The sequence below is a fragment of the Macaca fascicularis genome, chromosome 2 (genome assembly GCF_037993035.2).
Source record: "Macaca fascicularis isolate 582-1 chromosome 2, T2T-MFA8v1.1".
Lineage (NCBI taxonomy): Eukaryota > Metazoa > Chordata > Mammalia > Primates > Cercopithecidae > Macaca > Macaca fascicularis.
In genome coordinates, this window is record NC_088376.1 from 129,483,336 (window position 1) to 129,503,128 (window position 19,793).

Sequence of the window (19,793 nt, forward strand, 5' to 3'; positions counted from 1 at the left end):
GAGGGACGCCCTGTTTCTCAGCCTTCCAACCAAGACGACACACGCCTCAGACAAGAAGCTTCCCTGGGCTCCACCTGCCTCCCTGTCTGCGGAGGCCGCGCTCCGGGGGAGGGAGGTGGTGCAGACAGCCCAGTTTGTATTCAGCCCCCGGAGAGCGGACATCTGGCCCTGGCACGAGGATCAGCCCAAAAGGTTCCTTAAGGCTCCTGTCTGCTCTCATACCAACCAGCGTCCCTTTTCTGGACATGACCGAGAAACTGCAGAAAGCACGTGGAAGAAACAGACCTGGCACAGGGCCCACCCGTGGGCCCCTCTGTGCCAGCCAGTGGGTCTGGAGCCCAGAGCCCATCTCCTCCCAAGGCCTGCAGGGCGCTGACTTTGAGCCAGGGAGGACATCTGGGTGCTGAGTCAGACTTGTGACCCACTCGCCAGGATTGGAGAGATGAGGCCAACTCCTCAGCCCAGGCCCCTCCAGCAATACAAATCCCATGGCCGATGACTCAGTGGCCTCCCGGCTTCCAGAAGCAGGTCACAGTGCCCAGGCGAGACATCACACCTGGCGACCAGGCTCCCATCCTGCACACATTCTGCCCTCTCCAACTTTCCACAAGGTTCTTGGTTCTTAAACTTTCCCCTCCTGAGTCCTTGCAGACACAGGCCAGGGACAGAAAAGGAGCGCTTGTCTCCTGTGAGAAGCTGCAGCAGGAATCAATGCTGCCAGCAGGGAGGGCAGCTCTGAATGAAGAGTGAAATGCTGGCGGCCACCTTTCTTTTACAGCAGGAAGCTCAAAGAGTGAAGATTCTGCTGCTGGAAGGGACTTCTCCTCTCAGTGGGTTCCTTCCTATCATCTGCATACTGAAAAAACCAGGGACCGGGGGCTGTGGCTTTGTATGCCTGTCTCCCGGCTCCTAGCCCTGGCTGCCAAAGTTTTTCTCTCCTTTCTGGCCAGCTCAGTCTGAATGTTCCCAGCCTTGTTATTTGGACCTTGTATGGGCTCCCAGGCTGACCTGGCCTGAATAGCTTGGCTCCGGCCCCTTTCACACTCCCTGGCAATGGCTCCACGTTAAAGCTGGCTTTGCCAGGTGCAAGTGCAAAGGCCTCCCTCCCTGTCACACTGGAACAGACCCCTCTCTGTGCAGTGAATTACACCTGAGAAGGAGACCCTAGAACCTGCCACCACTATCCTCTGAAAACCGTATGCCCCTCTCTGGGGGTTTCATGCTGATAGCCGCTTGGAAGTTCTTTGAAGCCAACCACGGAAAAGTTTTATACACAAGCCTCAGAAAAGCATCCTGCAGTCACTTTTGCCAATCCCATCTAATTAGGGACTTCAAGGGAAGCGGCATTAGCACCTCCACTTTGTTAACCGACCCCTGATGAGGTACAAGGAGAGACACAGGATTCCTTAAGTGCTGCTTTTGCAAAGGAGGCATCTTGGTACAGGTTATGCTGAAGAAATTCAAATGCTAGGGCGAGAGATGCACAGAAATATTCCCATGGTTTAGAGAAAAAATACTCAGGACTTAAAAACGGAAGTTGCAACTGAAGACTCAAGATGGAAAAGACTGACCCACGGCTGCTGAACTGGAGGCCGCACCAGGCGCTCAGCGTGGGGAAGCTTTTTCCAACACTAGGAGCCAGCATCCTGTCCAGCACAACGTGGGCATCACTGCTTGAGAACAACTACTTTTTAGGAGTTGCCATCCCTCTCTAGGCACCATCCTAGGGGAATGAGAGGTTTTTCTGCTTAACCAGTTCTTTCTCCGTTGATTACATAAAAGTTTGAGACTCTGCACACAGAGCAAGCCAGCGTTGGATCCAATTCTGACTCGAAGCCAACGCAAATGGAGTTCAACAAGCAGATGGTTTGCTCTATTCTGCTCTCCCCACTGGGGACCCTTTTATCCTGTCAGGAGTGGGAGACGTACAAGACTCGCAGGCTCCTGAGTCCCTTGAAGGCGCCCTCCGCAATGTGGCTGATGGAATTGTGGCTGAGACGCAGGACGCTCAGGCTGCTCAGCTCGGCCAGGCTCTCCTCGTCCAGCCGTGTCAGGTTGTTGAAGGACAGGACCCTGAGGAAAGGGAGGGCAGTAATGTCACCATCTAGCGTGGTTGCCCCCCAACCCCACCCCACCGGAAATCGGGCCACAGTCGGCTAGGTTTCAGTGGGAAATGACACGGATGCACACACATAAGCGCATAGCGCCCCCCCCCCCAGAATTCTGGGGGTAAAAGTGGCCATGCAGCTAGAAACTCATCAGTGCCCAACACACTAGTCTGACTCCTAGAACGGTTGCGTAGGTCACAGGGGCCAGGGTAGCTGTTAAACTGTGAAGACTACGCACAAGGTCATGACACACAAGAACTCTCAAGCTCCAGTGCCTTCATGCTGTTGTCCAAGGCAGCTCCTGATTCAGGCTACGAAAGACCTCTCATAGCAGAAGCCTGGGATTCTGGAGATGACCGACAGCAAGCCAGGGAGCCAGGGAGCCCCGGTCACACTCCCTGCATCGGCCAGCAGAGGGCACCACTAGCCCCTGCGTGGGACGACCACACCTGTGCCTCACGCCTTAGTGGGGCAACTCCCCCAGGACAGGAGCCTCCTGCTCAGGCCTCCCTGCCCCCATCCACGTGGTCCTCAGAGCATGATCCCCTACTGCAGGTGGTAAAACCATAGGCTTTGTCCGAGCCTCAGAATCAAAGCTTCCTCCCAGCACTCCTGCACCTCTGGGTTGGTTACATGACATTACTGGTCATCTATCGTTGAAAAATGAAAAATTGGGGCCGAGGCAGGAAGATGGAAAATAAACTCTGAGAAGATTAATGAGTTTTTAAAGGCAGCTGGGAGCAGCATTCTTTCCCTCCTGGACAAATAAGTCAGGGTGTCTGTCAGTTGCATAGACCTGGCAGGAGATCAAAATTATATCCTCACCTGCAATTAAAGAATGTAGCTTAAAGGAGGGGTGGGAAACACACGCTGGGAAGCAATCCCAAATCTGGCTCTGAGGTTACCTGGATATGGTGCTAACCGCTAGGACTGCTCAAGCGCACTTCTGTGATCTCTGCTGCCCCTTCTAGAGGGCACAGAAGAGGGCTTCACGCCTTCCACCAGCCAGAGGGGGGATCCCACACCCGGCAGAAGACAGCATGCCTTCCCTGGGGCCGCAATATGCTGGTGAGTCAGAGGACAGCTCCTCACTTTAAGAACTGAACTGGCTCAGACTTTGGGGACTTAAAAGACCTCTCTTGTTTCCCACAGCTCCCAGCTCTGACCAACAAAACCAGGAACTCCCTGTTGGGGTCACAGCTTGACTACAGAGCCTGAAAGGAGCCATCCAGCACGACATGGAATGTACAGCTACAGGCCCTGAAGCATAGGAAGCTGAACCCAAAGGGTTAACACTCACAAAATCCAAGAAAAGTTAGGAAAGAGGCAGGACCACTGTGTTTTGCATTAGATAATGATGGAGTCACCAAAATATAAACTCCAGGTCTGTGTGTGTGTGTGTGTGTGTGTGTCTGTGTGTGTGTGTGTGTGTGTGTGTGTGTGTGTGTGTGTGTGTGTGTGTGTGTGTCTGTGTGTGTGTGTGTGTGTGTGTGTGTGTGTGTGTGTGTGTGTCAGAGGTAGGGGAGGGGAGGAAGAGGAGGGAAGGAAGGACAGGGAGAGAGAGGAGAACACAGAAGACCAGACACAAACACCAGATGCAAGAATCCACATCAGATTCACACATCCCCTTGAGTGTGTTTGGTGAGGTCAAGAGAGACAAGACAGACTGAGGCCTGGCTCTCTTAACAATCATTCACTTCAGTGGGTGAGTCTTTTTCAAACAGCCAAGCCTAGAAAAAGGAGAAAAAAACAAAAAAGAAAACCCACCCAAGTCTTGCGAAAAATAAAGAAACCTAGTGGACTAAACTGGAGCATATAAAATGGAAAGAACAGTGAAAACACAAACTATCTATTTGTGAAGATGTTCTGTGAGTCCTTAGGAATGCTGCGTTCACTGTCCAATAACCCCACCCTGACATGATAGGGTGGCCAGGGCCACTGCCCCTCGCTACACAGGGGAGAGTCTGTCACTACTCATCTCAGAACTTTGGGCAAGACAAGCTCAGTTCTCAGTCTCAACTTGGGAGCCCTGTCTGGAAATCTCCAAAAGGAGTCCACGCATCTCTGAATCAAGCACACACACATGACTGCACGGGAGCCTCTGCCAGCAGGCCACTGCGGTGCAAATGGGGCCAAGAGCCTGGGCAACTCGTCTACAGGAAGGAAGGTGGTGACTCCGAGGACACAAATTCATCCACAGTCAGGATGCCACCGTCTCTGTTTGAGCCCAAATGATCCCCTCACTGAAGAACCGCATGCTATTTGGTGTGGCCATTAACACATAGCCACTCTCAAAATGGCTCCTGTGAGCGCTCTGCTGGAGCTGCCCATCCCTAGGAACTCTCCACCCCTGGAACTGTCTCCAAACCCAACAGAGTCTTGGAGGCCAAGGCTCCCTGCAGGGACCTAGATGCTATTCCTGGAGCCCCCTGCTAATCTAAATGCAGAGGAAGTGAAGGGGAGATAAGCGATGTGGGCTCAAATCGCTGAGGCTCCTACTCTGGGCCTGGCTGGTATGGGGACAGGGTTACTGGCCTCCCTGTCTCTGAGTCCTCCCCAAGGCCGCTGTGTGGTGGAATGAACCAGGCCTAGCACTTTCACCTCCAAGCAGTGTCTAAAAACTGCCCAGCCCAGAGCCGAGGACACTTACAACTCATGCAGCTTCTGGCAGAAGCTCCAGCCCTTGCGGTGAATGCGGGCGATGGAATTGTTGCTGAGGTGGAGCTGATGCAGGGCCGTGAGGCCGTAGAGCGAGCCGCTGTTCACTTCTACCAGGCTGTTGTATTCCAGGTGCCTGCAACGACAGCCATGCACAGGATGAAGACAAGCTTTCACTCCTTCACTGGACAGACAGCAAATGAGTTGCTATGCTGTATCTGACCCTGCAGTCCCACGAAAGCTAGAACAGTGCACGAGACGACTGTGGAGTCTACTCGCACACATGTGCATGTGAGGAGGGGCTGGGAGAAGACAGGCAAATCTACATGGATGATAGCACATGCCAAGGCCAACTCAGAGTGTTCACAGGGCAAGAAGGAGCTTCCTAGAAGTGACTTTTTTGGCCGAGTAAAAGTGAACCAGGACCGGGTGTGGTGGCTCATGCCTGTAATCCCAGTACTTGGGGAGGCCAAAGCGGGAGGATCGCTTGAGCTCGGGAGTTCGAGACCAGTGCAGGCAATATAGCGAAACCCCACCTCTACCAGAAACAAAACAAAAAATGACCCAGGCCAACAAACTGGCAAACGACTTCCAGGCCAGGGCAAAGCCCATTAAAGGAATAGAAAGGAGAATAGGAGGAGGCTCTTATTATCACCCTCATCTCACCCATGAGGAACGTGCTGCTGAGAGAAGCCAGGTAACCTAAGACTTTACACAGCTTAGCCAGTAGGGAAGGGGCCAGAAATAATTCAAGCCCAGGTCTGGTTACCAACGGCTGGACTCTGTGCCACTGTGCTAGGAGACCCGCTTTAGCTCTGGCGTCAGACTATCTGGATTTAAATCCTAATTTTGCAGCTTGCTGGCTGAATAAACCTGCACATCTATAACATGAAGATATCTAAGAGCACTGACTCCATGGGGTCACTACAAGAAGGGAACAAGGGGACATCGGGTTTCAGGGCAGCGCTGGGCCTGAGCGCTCAGGCCCACTGTGTAAGTGTGCTAGCACCCTGCTTCCCCACACAGCATGTGCTAGGAAAGACAGCGCAAGCCCAGGCGACCGCCTCTTCAACAGAAGACCATAACTCGAATTTTGCTGCGTGTTCAATATTACACAAGGGCTTTGGGCAACTAAGTTTTGCTTTTTTCCATATTTCTTTCTGCTACTGCTCAAAAGGTAAGCACTTAATGTATAAATAACCTCCAAGACAACTCAATTTATATAAATTTGTTCAACATAAAAACCAAATGGTAGGTGCTAACCCCATTTTCCTCTGAGAATTCTCTTTTAACTTCAGTCCACCCAGCACATGACCACCTTGGACTTCCAAGTCCAAAATGACATGCTGAAGGAGATCAAGCGAAATGTTTTTGAATACGTAAAACAAAGGCTGGAGAATGAGTAGAGCAAGAAGTCCAGCAGCAGAAACATCCTCACTGTTCACAGGGCACGGAGGGCTGGTCATGCAGAGACGCCGATCAGAGTGACACAGCACAACACGTGGATGGACCTGGGCCTAGTTGGTTTCCATTGCCAAGAAAACCAGTAAAGGGCATACAAGTCATGATATAATTTGCCCAGACTGGAAGGGAGAAGGGGCGGTCATAAGCAAGTTAAATCATTGACTCTAAAGCAGGAAATCGCAAGTGGGTAAGTAAAGACAGTGGTGTCAGTATATTAACTTGGAAGGAACAACCAGCAAAGCTAAAAACAGAAAAACGAGAAAGAGAAAGGCTTAGAAGTGCCTGCCTCTTAGGAGAGGAACTGGGGTGAAGAGAGAATGAGGGGGAGGCGGCGGGGGAGGCTGGGGTGGGCAGTGACAGCTTTTCTTTACTATCTGATTTAACTATACAGATGAATTACTTTTGATTAAAAATAAATTTTAATGTTTAAAAATGCTTTTAACGTTTAAAAAGCCTTTTCTGTATGCTGCCCTCCTGTTTCATGTCACTGTGCAGGCAAGCCTGTTGTGCTGTTGTACACATCTGGCTGAAGAGACCGCTCCCTTGATAAAAGTTGAACATCTGCACCCAGTGTCTTGATTAGCTCACAAGACAGAAATAAATCTCCTAGGATGAGCGCTACATTTTTGGCCCACCTGCACCTCAAGAAAGACTGTCAAACCCAGAAGGGGAGAGAAGGAACTTCCTGTGGTGTGGGAGTAGAGAGGATGTGAGGAGGGGTCTGTTCCGCAGTCCCACGTTCACCGAGGAAGCAGGGGCGGGGGCAGTGGATGCAGGCTGAGGGGAGCAGGCCTGGCAGAATGGCCCGTAACTCCACCTCCATCAACCAACTGATCTGAGTCAATCCGCTGAAACTTCCCCCAAGTGGATTTCAGTGGATTTTCTGATCTGCTAGGAAAATACCCTCAGATTTGGCCCCGTCCCAAGACACTGAGTTGGGCCCAGGTGAAGATGCAAAGGGAAGGGGGCTGGGTCCGGCTGAAATCTTGAAGAATCCTTCAGGAGAAAGGGACTGGGCACTGGTGCCCCACTCCATGCCCAGTGCACAGCTGAACGCTGGTGTGGGCATGCACGTGCACACACACACACACATAGACCACAACACACAGTAATGCTGGTGTGGGCGCGCATGTGCACATACACACACACACCACACCCCACACCCCACACCCCACACCACACAGCAATCCTTAGCAATGCCAGGACCCCGGTCTGCGCTTACAGCACATGCATCTTGGACAGTCCCCAGAAGGCCCCGTCCGTCAGTTTGCTGATGTTGTTTCGCTGAAGCTTCAGCACCTCCAAGCTGTTGAGCCCCTGGAAGGTGAGGCCCTCTATCAGCCGAATCCGATTCCGATTGAGGTCCCTAAAGAGATGAAGCCAGCAGGGTCAGAGTGTCCTATGTGCATATGCCACCCACAACCATTCCCAGGCAGTCCTGGCTAAGTTTCCAAGCCAGAGGAGAAACCCCAGTGCAGGGATCCCTGGGAAGCCAGGACGTATAGGGGAGCCCACCGTGTGTCTCGGCTGCCACGCAGGCACTGACGCCACCACTTGACCACAGCTAGTGCAGGAAAGAGGGGTGAGTGAGGCCCCGCTCTCCACAGTCAGCTCCGAGGCTGGGCCCGTAGCTGCACGGAAGCGAGCGCGTGTGTGCTCACGTCTCCTCCCCCAGTAGCACCACTGCCATTTGTGACTCTGCAGTGAGGACGTGGGTATGACTCAAGGGGTGAATGTCTTACATGAGGTATCTCTGAGCTTGGCAACAGAAATCCACACCACATGCCTCAACCCAGGAAAAACCAAACCACTAGGTATCAAATGACAACACCACTTTCCACTGGAGGCATTTCATAGCATCTCCACTATAGAGAGAAGTGACTGCACATGGGGGCGGGGGGGAGATGGGGGAGAGACACCCCACAAGTCATATACACTTGGCTTCTAGCCCCAGTATGACAAAGCCTCAGTTCACCAAAAGATGTCAGGAATCTCGGTGGGCCATTAGCAGCCCTGCGGGAAGGGGAGAAAGAGCAGCCAGAAAGCCCTTGGTTTTCCCCAAATATTTCTGCAGTGTCTCATGATGCTGCTCCACACAAACCTTCTCAGGAATCACTGAGACCTTCTCCACAGACTGAAAAGGGCAAAGTCTAGGACTCCCCACCCAGGGGAGGTAAAACCCAGGCAGGTTGAGAGCCAGGCACACCCCATCTTGCCGCCAACCTGGCCCTCGGCAATTACTTTGTTTTGTTGAAACAAAATTTCCAAAACTGTCTTATTTTCCTGAAACACACTCTTCTGCTAAACAGAGGGTACAGAGAAAAAAAAAAAGGGAAAAAGTCCTTCGTCAGGCTCTGGTTAACAGAGCTTTTCTTGAATCTAAAACTCTGCCTTCTAGAAGGGTACTCAGCCTTCCATCAGTAAACTAAACAATTAAATTGTTCAAAAAAATAATAAATCAGCTGGGTATGGTGGCTCACACCTGTCATCCCAGCACTTTGGGAGGCCAAGGCAGGTGGATCACGAGGTCAGGAGATCAAGACCATCCTGGCTAACACGGTGAAACCCCATCTCTACTAAAAATACAAAAAAATTAGCCGGGCGAGGTGGCTTGCGCTTGTAGTCCCAGCTACTCGGGAGGCTGAGGCAGGAGAACGACGTGAACCCGGGAGGCGGAGCTTGCAGTGAGCTGAGATCACGCCACTGCACTCCAGCCTGGGGGACAGAATGAGACTCTGTATCAAAATAAAGAAATAATAAATCAACTACCTTGTTAGATTTAACAGATGAAAACAAAGGCCTGTCTTTTGCTTACTAACTCTGGCTACACTAACTTCCTCTCAAACTGTTCGAGAAGTGTAGGACACCACCATGTCCAAGGTACAGATTTTATGGGTATCTTTAAAAAATACAGAAAAACATCTAAGATAAATAAGAACCCAAACCCATGCAGCCTCAGCATTAGCCAGCATCAGCTAGGCAGCAGGATTCCTGATTCCATTTTGGAAAACACGAGGGAAGACAAGCAAACTCAGTGGATTTCTTTCTCAGCAAGCTGAGGCAGCCACAGCACCAGACCCAGCTCTGAATTTGCTTTTATGAGGTGCTGCCATTAATGGTAATTTACAGAGAGCTTTACCAAAGGGAGCAAGGAAAGGGTGGCGTTTGGTACGAGGTCCTTGGGGAAATTTGGCCTCCATAAAGTTTGGCTAGCCTTAATTAAAGTGTAGTTTTCTATACTCACAGTTGTGTCAGCCTGGGTAGCTTGAACGCTCTTACAGGAAGCTGGGTGATCCTGTTTTTGCTCAGGCGAAGAGTTAGCAGTGACCGTGACAGACCATCAAATGCCCCCAACTCCAGGGTGCCAATCCGATTGCCCGCCAGGTTGCTGGAATGATTCAGGAAAGAAAATGCGGTGGTTGGTCAAGGGCCTTCCTCATTTCATTACAGACACCAGACCTCTCTGGGTCTGAGTTGGGAAGATTAGTTAAGACACCAGCGGGACAGGTTTCCAATGAGAGGTTTATCAGCCACAGGCTCTGGATGGGGAGCTAGAGCGATGCAGGTGTTAGGACTGTGCACCTAAGCCCCGAGGGCAAGGCCGGTTTAGCTGAAAACACACTGTCCTTGAAGCTGCTGGGCCACCCCAAGAGGGTGGGAGTGAAATTCAAACACCTCCACGTCCACTGACACACCAGCCCTGCATCAGGAGCCACCTGCAGGACTCTTCTCACTACCCAGTGCCCAAGGTTGATGTGAAAAGTCCTAGAAAGCAGAAAATCGATCGAAAGGCAAGGTCAGTGTCGATTTAGTAATTTAAGGAAATAGCCTTTAGTTTTGAAATGGGTCTTGCTATATAAATTACATAACACACTATAAACACAAACTAATTCATTTCTGCAATTTTAAATGCCTCAAACAAACACTCTAGCGCAGAGACCTGTGCAGAATCCCTTCAGAAAACAAGCAATACATCATGGTACCTACACTTACAGCGTGATTAAGTCAGGGCACCTCCTGTGACAATACAGAAAGGCAGACACTGCTTCTCAAAAGGCACAGAAGTCTGCAGCTCAGATCTGTGCATCTTGCTGTATGCAAATTATATCAAGCAATAGAAAAGAAAAGAAAGTACAAGGAGGAACAATATGGCATTCCTGTGAGAAGTGGTCTCCAACACCTCTCCTCTGCCTTCCCCAAACAAATGCTGCTTTTTCTGGCCTAAGTGAAAAGGAGAAAGACCAGAGAGGGTTTTCTACCACAGAGGGTGGAAGGGAGCAAGGCACTTTTTGTCTCTCCAGCAGGCAGTGGCCTAGCACAGGGCACAAAAGGATTCTTTGCAAATAGGCCTGAACTGTTTGTTCTCAACACCCCAGATTAAAGAACAGCCTGTGTGATGAAGATATATGACCCAATAGCTGCCAAAATAGAAAGTCCCTCCCGCTTTCGTGCAGGGAGAGGTCAAGGCAACTAAGTGTAGCAGTTATGGTTTCTTTGTCCCAAGCAAAGTGATGTCACATGGACATCTTTTGAGGGCCCACACTGGAGGCTTCACAAAAGCCAACGCCTCCTGTTCCCAACTCTGGCGCCCTGATGCAGGCTAAGAAAGAAATCACTCCTCTCCTTGCAGTCTTTACTTGGAAAATCCATGTGCCAAACCTCACCCTCCCTGAAAAGATAGGTCACAATGACCCCTAAACTAGCCTTGCAAATGATTTCCAAAGTTAATTCTGGAACAGTAATGATACAGGGAATAAAAACTCACCTGGAATTAGAAAACATCTCTTTAGCCTGGGGTTGCAGTTTCTTTCCCAGAGTAACACTTTTCCTACCAACAAGTAGTTGATTAAGTAGGTTTTAACTTTTTTTCCTTTTTCCTTCCTGTCTACCATCCATTGTGTGTGAGATGGGACATTAAAATGGGTAAAAGAGAAACAGATAAACCTAAAAGGTGCTGAAAACCCACAGAATAGAGTAACTTCCCTCCCCCAAATAAACCCAAAGACTTGTTTTACAGTGCATGACACTAGAAAGATAAGCACTGATAAGCTAAGCCTTGTCAAACAGGCTTCCAATGTGAATCCTCTAACCATCCTCCCTGAATCTCCTCTGGAAGGATTTCTGAGAGGCAGCCAAGGAAATGGGAAAGAAAGCAGGCTCTGTGGTCAAGATCGACTTGTACCTGAGTCCTAGACTCTCATCTTGGAGTGTTGAGTCCCCTGGACAGGCTAAGTAACCTCTTCCTGCCTCTGTCCCTTGTCTGTCTGTAATGTCAGGATAATGCTGCAGATCTGGATGTGCTCTATGCACCGGCCCCGCCCCTGCCCTGCTCAGGGAAGGTCCGCACCATCTCCACTGACTTGGCCCAGCCATGGCTGAGAAGGGAAGGAAGCATCCCTCCTGTGTCCAGAACTGGGTGCCGGTAAAGGTGTTAGCTGGCTGGACACAGAGGGCCAGCCACAGGTAGCTGAACAAAGGCACTTACAGCTCCTTTATAGGCGGTCCATGTGGAAAGCAGGTGTTCCGCACTTCCGTGATGTTGTTCGAACTCAGATCCAACACTTCCAAGGAAAGGTAGGCCTTTAGCTGGCTCCCTTCCACGCTGCGAATCTTATTGTGCTGCCTGAAACACACCAAGGGAGGTGACTTGAGCATCTCTTTTTGCAAAGTAACTACAAGAAACTAGTATTCCTGTTCCCCCCACCACTGCAATATAACTATAATGCAGTGACACTCTTAAAAATGAGATCTCCTATTTCTTTTCCCATCGAGTTATTACCTGCTGGCCAGGTGCTAGAAGAATATCAGGTTTTTAATCTGGGACAAGTTTGTCAAAGTTGTATCCCTAGGGTTCTCTCTCCAAGGGCAACAACACAGCAGTGACACCGAACACCACGTGAGACCAGCATGACCTGACCAGAATCCATGGATGCACTCACCATAAAGGATGTGCCGTGTGCAGCCAGATAGCTCCAGTCCAACTCTCACCCATCACCTTCAGACCTAGTCCAGCCTCATAACTTACAAGAGCCATAGGCACCACAGCCCAGAGTTCACTTTAATCCAGTTTAACACTTCATTTACACACCTCACATTTTACCAACACCTACCATATACCAGACACAGAGGATTTAAACCAAAAAAAAAAAAAAAAAAAGATTATGACAAAATCCTGACAATCTAAAATGGGAAAGAGGAGCTCACTGCTGGGTCTAATTGAAATCGAGTCCCCTGAACCTCCTGACTCTACCATTAATATTAAGCACTGTGCCTCCGTTTTCTCATTTGGAAGATGGGGCCACAACTCATCACTTCAGGGATAGGGACGATCCAGCCTAAAACCACATACAGCATGTGGCAAATGTGAAGGTAAATGTTTAGTGGTCACCACCTCCCAAGAGAGGAATGTTCCACTGTAACTTGTGTGTGGTGTTTTTTCTTTTTTGTTTTTGAGACAGAGTCTCACTCTGTCGCCAGGCTGGAGTGCAGTGGCGCCATCTTGGCTCACCGCAATCTCCACCTCCCACGTTCAAGCGATTCTTCTGCCTCAGCCTGCCGGGTAGCTGGGATTACAGGCACGCACCACCACACCCAGCTACATTTTTAAATTTTTTTTTAGTAGAGATGGGGTTTCACCATGTTGGCCAGGATGGTCTCGATCTCCCGACCTCGTGATCCACCCACCTTGGCCTCCCAAAATGTTGGGATTACAGGCGTGAGCCACCACAGCTGGCCTGCGTGCACTTTTAATCTACTTTCTGTCAAACTCACAATATAAAAAAGCAACAGTTATTAGTCAAGAGAAAGACAAATGCTAGCCAAGGCTAGAGGTAGCTAACTGCCCCGTTGTGGGTTTGGCGCTGCCCGGCAGAGTTAAACCACTGCAGCCCTCACTTCAATATTAGACACTTAGGAATCTGCTGGGTGGTGGCGTTGGGCCTCTAGGTTCCAGGCACTCACACTCGAGCCAGTTCTGAGTAAACAGTGTCAGCATCTCCGGCCAATCAAAGCATTCTTGAACGCAACACAAGTAAGCCAGGCGTCGCTTACCAAGTGGCATCTCCTTTAAACAAACACTTGACCAAATCGGTTCCAACAGGCATAAACAAGGACCTCTTTCCCAGAAGCTCTGGGGCTTCTCATGGACTCCTTTGTTTTTTTTCACGAGTCTCCCAGGCCCTGAACTCAAAAGTCCATTTCCAAGGGTGCAACTCTGCACACAGAACCTCCCCGGCATGACAGTCCCTTCCTCTCCCCTCTGGCCCCCAAAGCCACTTCCTTTGAATTCTTTATTAAGTTATTTAATAAAGATAGTCTCTTCAGTTTTCTGATTCCAAAGGAAAAAAGAAAAGAAAACCTTTATTATGTAAAGTACGGGAAGAAAAAGAACAAGAAATAAAGGCGACACAGCTGAATCTTATCCAGGAACTGTGAATACGGTATCAGGGAGCCAGGAAAAGGGTCCGTGCTGGACAGAAGGGCCAGGCGCCACCAGCCCAGAAGGGCACAAAGAGGGGGTGAAGCCTTACATTGCGAAGCCGTGGGACAGCTGCAGGCCCAACATCTCTCCCACGCCAGTTTTGTCCTCTCCCTCACCTCCTCCTCTGTCTCCTCAGGCTTTGTCTGTGGTCTGGTACCTTTTGCTTCTTTCTTGTCAGTCTTTTCATTCACTGAATCAAACACAGTCCAAGCCTCACTCTGCATAAAGGACCCTGTGCAGAAGACAAGTCTCTTTCACCCCCTGGGAAAGTTCCCCACTTGGCAGAAGAGGCAGCCGTGGAGATGGGAGACAAGGGTGTATGGGAGTGAGGGCCGCAGCGACAGGGTCTGTGAGAGGAGCAAGGGAGTGTTCAGCTCTGCCTGGCACAAGGTGCCGGGGCGAGTGTCTGAGGGTAGGAAGCTGAGGCCAGGAGGAGACAGGTTGGGGGAAGCCAGGAGCTTGGATCAGATTGCAGAGCCGGTAGGGTGGGCAGGACCACAACAGCAAATGCCTCGCAGGCCAAGCTAACAAGTTGGGAATGGATGCCACGTGGGCCAGAAGAGAGATGGCGGCAATACAGAGACAGGCACAAGAGACCCTCTGATTAGGTCCTGCCCACCCTACCGGCTCCACCCTCTGATCCAAGCTGCTGACCTCTCCCCACCTGTCTCCTCCCAACCTCAGCATCCTACCTTGAGATACCTGCCCTGGTGGGGGCTGGAGATGACAACTGGGGGCATCAATAATGATTCAAAATGTTCTAGTTTGGAAATGCAAGATAACCATGCTCATGGGCTACTGACTAGACCTTCCATCCTTGCCCACTTACAGTCTATTCCCAACCCAGCAGCCAGAGGGATCTGTTAAAAAAAAGTCACTTCAGGCATCCCATGGAATAGGAGAAAACATGTGCAAATCACATCTCTGATAAGGGGCTAATATCCAGATATAAAGAACCCCTACAACTCAATGACAAAAAACAACCAATCTGATTTTTAAAATGAGCCAAGAATTGAATAGACATTGTTCCAAAGAAAACACACAAATGGCCAACAAGCGCATGAGAAGATGATCAACATCACTATTCAGTAGGGAAATACAAATCACAACCACAATGAGAAGTCACCTCACACCCACTAGGATGGCTACTATTAAAACAAACAAACAAAAAAACAAACAGAAAATAACAAGTGTGGGTGAGGATGTGGAGAGAGTGAAACCCTGTATGCCAGTGGTAGAAATGTAAAATGGTGATGTACCTGCAGAAGAAGACAGTATGCAGATTCCTCAAAAAATTAAACAGAGGAGCACCATATGATCCCACAATTCCACTTCTGTGTATCAAAAGAACTGAAAGCAGACCTCAAAGAGACATACATATCTTTATGTTAATAGAAGCATTACTCACCACAGCCAAAGGTGGAACAGCCCAAATGTCCATCAATGTTGTATATACATGCAATGAGATATTACTCAGCCTTAAAAAGAAAAGAAATTCTAACACATGCTACTCAATGGATGAGCATTGAGGACATGATACCAAGTGAAAGATGCCTGTCACAAAAAGACAAATGCTGTATGATTCCACTTATGTGAGGTAGCTAGAGTAGTCAGATTCATTGAAACAGAAAGTAGAATGGTGGTTTCCAGGGACCGGGGAGACTGCAGAAGGAAGATCTGTTGTTTAATGGTGTATTAGTCGATTTTCATGCTGCTGATAAAGACATACCTGAGATTGGGCAATTTATGAAAGAAAGAGGTTTAATTGGACTCACAGTTCCACATGGCTGGGGAGGCCGCATAATCATGACAGAAGGCAAAGAGGAGCAAGTATGTCTTACATGGATGGCAGCAGGCAAAAAAAAAGAGCTTGTGCAGGAAAACTTCTGATTTTAAAACCATCAGATCTTATGAGACTCATTCACTATCATAAGAACAGTGCAGGAAAGACCTGCCCCCATAACTCAATCACCTCCCACTGGGTCCCTCCCATGACACACAGGAATTGTGGGAGTCACAATTCAAAATGAGATTTGGGTGGGAACACAGCCAAACCATATCATTCTGCCCCTGGCCCCTCCTAAATCTCACGTCCTCACATTTCAAAACCGATCATGCCTTCCCAACAGTCCCCCAAAGTCTTGAAACTCATTTCAGAATTAACTCAAAAGTCCACAGTCCAAAGTCTTGTCTGAGACAAGGCAAGTCCCTCTGCCTATGAACCTGTAAAATCAAAAGCAATCTAGTTACTTCACAAATACAATGGGGGTACCAGTAATGGGTAAATATAGCCATTCCAACTGGGAGAAATTGACCAAAACAAAGGGGCTACAGGTCCCATGCAAGTCCGAAATCCAGCAGGGCAGTCATGTCTCACATCCAGATCACACTGATCCAAGACGTGGGTTCCCATGGTCTTGGGGAAGATCCAGCCCTGCAGCTTTGCAGGGTACAGCCTCCCTCCCAGCTGCTTTCACAGACTGGCATCGAGTGTCTGAGGCTTTTCCAGGTACCCGGTGCAAACTGTCAGTGGATCTACCATTTGGGGGTCTGGAGGACAGTGACCCTCTTCTCACAGCTTCCCCAGGCAGTGCGCCAGTAGGGACTCTGTATGGGGGCTCCCATACTGCCCTAGCAGAGGTTCTTCATGAGGGCCACACCACATTTCCCTTCCACACTGCCCTAGCAGAGGTTCTTCATGAGGGCCCCACCCCTGCAGCAAACTTCTACCTGGGCATCCAGGCATTCCATACATGCTCTGAAATCTAAGCAGAGGTTACCAAACCTCAATTCTTGACTTCTGCACACCTGCAGGCTCAGCACCATATGGAAGCTGCCAAGGCTTGGGGCTTCCAGCCTCTGAAGCCATGGTCTGTGCTCTATGTTGGCCCCTTTCAGCCATGGCTGGAGCAGCTGGAACACAGAGCACCATGTCCCTAGGCTGCACACAACACAGGGACCCTGGGCCTGCCCCATGAAACTACTTTTTCCTCCTAGGCCTCCGGATCTGTGATGGGAGAGGCTGCTGCAAACATCTCTGACATGCCCTGGAGACATATTCCCCATTGTCTTGGTGATTAACATTCAGCTCCTCGTTACTTATGCAAATTTCTGCAGCCAGCTTGAATTTCTCCTCAGAAAATGGAATTTTCTTTTCTATTGCATTGTCAGGCTGCAAATTTTCCAAACTTTAAGTCCTGTTTCCCTTTTGAAACGAATGCCTTTAACAGCACCCAACTTACATCTTTAATGCTTTACTGCTTAGAAATTATTCCATCAGATACCCTAAATCATCTCTCTCGAGTTCAAAGTTCCACAAATCTCTGGGGCAGGGGCAAAATGCTGCCAATCTCTTTGCTAAAGCATAACAAGAGTCACCTTTGCTCTAGTTCCCAACAATTCCTCATTTCCATCTGAGACCACCTCAGTCTGGACATTATTGTTCATTATCACTATCAGCATTCTTATCAAAGCCATTCAACAAGTCTCTAGGAAGCTCCAAACTTTCCCACATTTTCGCGTCTTCTTCTGAGCCCTCCAAAGTCCTCCAACCTCTGCCTGTTACCCAGTTGCAAAGTCGCTTCCACATTTTCAGGTATGTTTTCGGCAATGCCCCACTCTACCGGTACCAATTTACTGTATTTGTTTGTTTTCATGCTGCTGATAAAGACACAAAGACTGGGCAATCTACAAAAGAAAGAGATTTAATTGGACTCACAGTTCCACATGGCTAGAAGGGCCTCACAGTCATGGTGGAAGGCGAGGAGGAACAACTCACATCTTACATGGATGGCAGCAGGCAAAAACAGAGTTTGTGTAGGGAAACTCCCGTTTTTAAAACCATCAGATCTCGTGAGACTCATTCACTATTATGAGAACAGCACAGGAAGGACCGTCCCTCATAATTCAATCAATTACACTGGCTCCCTCCCATGACACATGGGAATTGTGGGAGCTACAATTCAAGATGAGATCTGGGTAGAGACACAGCCAAACCATACCAAATGGGTATGCGGTTTTAGTTGTGCAAGATGGTAAAAAGTTCTGGAGGCTGGTCGCACAACATAAATGCATTTAACATCACTGAACTCTACATTTTAAAAAATACTTCAGATGGTAACTTTTATGTTATGTGTATTTTACCACAATTTACAATTAAAACAAGGCCAGGCACGGTGGCTCACGCCTGTAATCCCAGCACTTTGGGAGGCTGAGGTGGGCGGACCACCTGAGGTCAGGAGTTCGAGACCAACCTGACCAACATGGAGCAACCCTGTCTCTACTAAAAATAAAAAATTGGCCGGGCGTGGTGGCGCATGCCTGTAATCCCAGCTACTCAGGAGGGTGAGGCGGGAGAACTGCTTGAATCTGGGAGGCAGAGGTTGTAGTGAGCCAAGATCATGCCACTGCACTCCAGCCCGGGCAACAAGAGCAAAACTCCATCTCAAAAAAAAAAAAAATTAAAACAAAATGCGAGTCAGTTCACAGCACTCCTCTAATCTCAAATGATGATTCTTGTGTCTCCCAAGTCCTGTTCATGGCCTCCAAGGCACATGTGATCTGCTATACACGTACTTCACCTCCTACTCCTCCACTTTGCATGCTCTGCCCCACAATGGTCTGCAGATGTGTCAGGCCTCACAACCTTCACACCTGCTGTTCCCACGACCTGGAATGCTGTTCCCCAGACACTTGTCTTATGCCCTCGCTTCCTTCTGTCTTCACTGAAATGTCACCTTATCAACAAGGCCTTCCCAGGCCACCTTCTCTAAAACCACAAACCCCTTCACACTCACTCACACACACACACACACCCTTTCCACACCCTTGCCTGCTTAATTTTTCTAAATAGCCCTAATTATTTATCATCTAATAGCCTCAGTGTTTGCTTATTTCTAGTTTAACACTTTCTCTTCCACCAAGATGCAGCACCACAATGGGGAAAATGTTTGCTTTGTCCACTATTATCTTTCCAGCCACTGGAACAATGCAAGGCTCATAGTGGGTACTCAATACATATCTGTTGAATGAACCACAAAGAGCACATGTTGAATTCGGAAGGGCTGAGGTTGAACACAGATTTCAGACTCACCGGCATTTAAGCAGAAGCAAATCACGCAAACAGATGAATTCAATCAGGACTCAGGATTGGGAGGAGAGAAGAGTTCGTCAAGTGCCCTGCAAAAGTACTGAGTCCAGGGCAGCTCCAGAGGCTGAAGAACACACATCACCTTTTCTTTCTTTCTTATTTTACTTTTAGACATGGGGGTCTTCCTTACGCTGCCCAGGCTGGACTTAAACTTCTGGGCTCAAGAGATCCTCATACCTCAACCTCCCAAGTATCTGGGGCTCCGAGTGTGTGCCACCAGTTGCAGCCTTGCCACCTTTTCCTCTGGGATCTGTCTCTGCTCTAGACCGTAGCCCAGGACCCTGACTATACCCTTCCTGAATGCCTCGTGCTCAAGACAGCTGACTTTGAAGCTCTGCACTCCTGCAGAACTCTGCATCCCCTCCCTGATAGAGCAAGAGCCTCACTGCATTAGATGTGTCTGTGCACTCTGGTAATTCCATTCAAGGCCAGTGAGTTCTTCCTACTCTGGAACATGGCACAGCACTGTGGAACAATATGCTTTGAGTGTCTCCCTGCCCAGGTTCAAATCCCAGCTATCCCACTCACAGGTGTGAGCCTCAGAAGAGCCCCCTCTGTAAAGTGGTGTGTGAAGTTCATATACCCCATAGGCTGATATGACCTGACATGTAACAACTGCTCAATAAAATGAGTTCTTGTTTTTAGTAGTCATGTTTGTGTCATCAGAGCCAGGCTAAGGATCTAGTCTGTAGGAGGTGCTCTGGAAAAAAGAATAAATAGTATTAATGACTGGTTCTTGTCTACTCTTCTGACATATTTCAATGCAAACAGGCAGCTCTGGCTCCCCTCTCAGGAACCAAGGGCTGACTCAGAGCTCTCACTCTTAACTTCAAGCATAAAAGAAGTCTGCTCCAGCTGGAGAGCATCAAACCCAGCCACTGGGAAGACCCCATGCTTCAAAGCAAATCCCAGACTGCAACTTCTGCAGGATTCA

The 19,793-nt window shown here is 49.1% G+C and overlaps 1 protein-coding gene across 5 annotated transcripts in view; it reads right to left on the reverse strand.

The window, feature by feature from the left end:
- LRIG1 (leucine rich repeats and immunoglobulin like domains 1) overlaps positions 1-19,793 on the reverse strand; it is a 126,781-nt gene that overhangs the window by 31,527 nt on the left and 75,461 nt on the right. For 4 of the 5 annotated variants that reach the window (XM_045385904.2, XM_045385903.2, XM_015446181.3 and 1 more), the window contains 5 exons: positions 11,716-11,853; positions 9,475-9,618; positions 7,453-7,596; positions 4,759-4,902; positions 1,930-2,073 (listed from right to left, as the gene is read on the reverse strand). In XM_045385904.2, the coding sequence (XP_045241839.2) occupies positions 1,930-2,073; positions 4,759-4,902; positions 7,453-7,463 (299 nt within the window). In that variant the 5' untranslated portion in view covers positions 7,464-7,596; positions 9,475-9,618; positions 11,716-11,853. Of the gene's footprint in view, positions 1-1,929; positions 2,074-4,758; positions 4,903-7,452; positions 7,597-9,474; positions 9,619-11,715; positions 11,854-19,793 lie in introns of those variants that run through there. The other variant, XM_074032651.1, reaches the window with a different exon arrangement.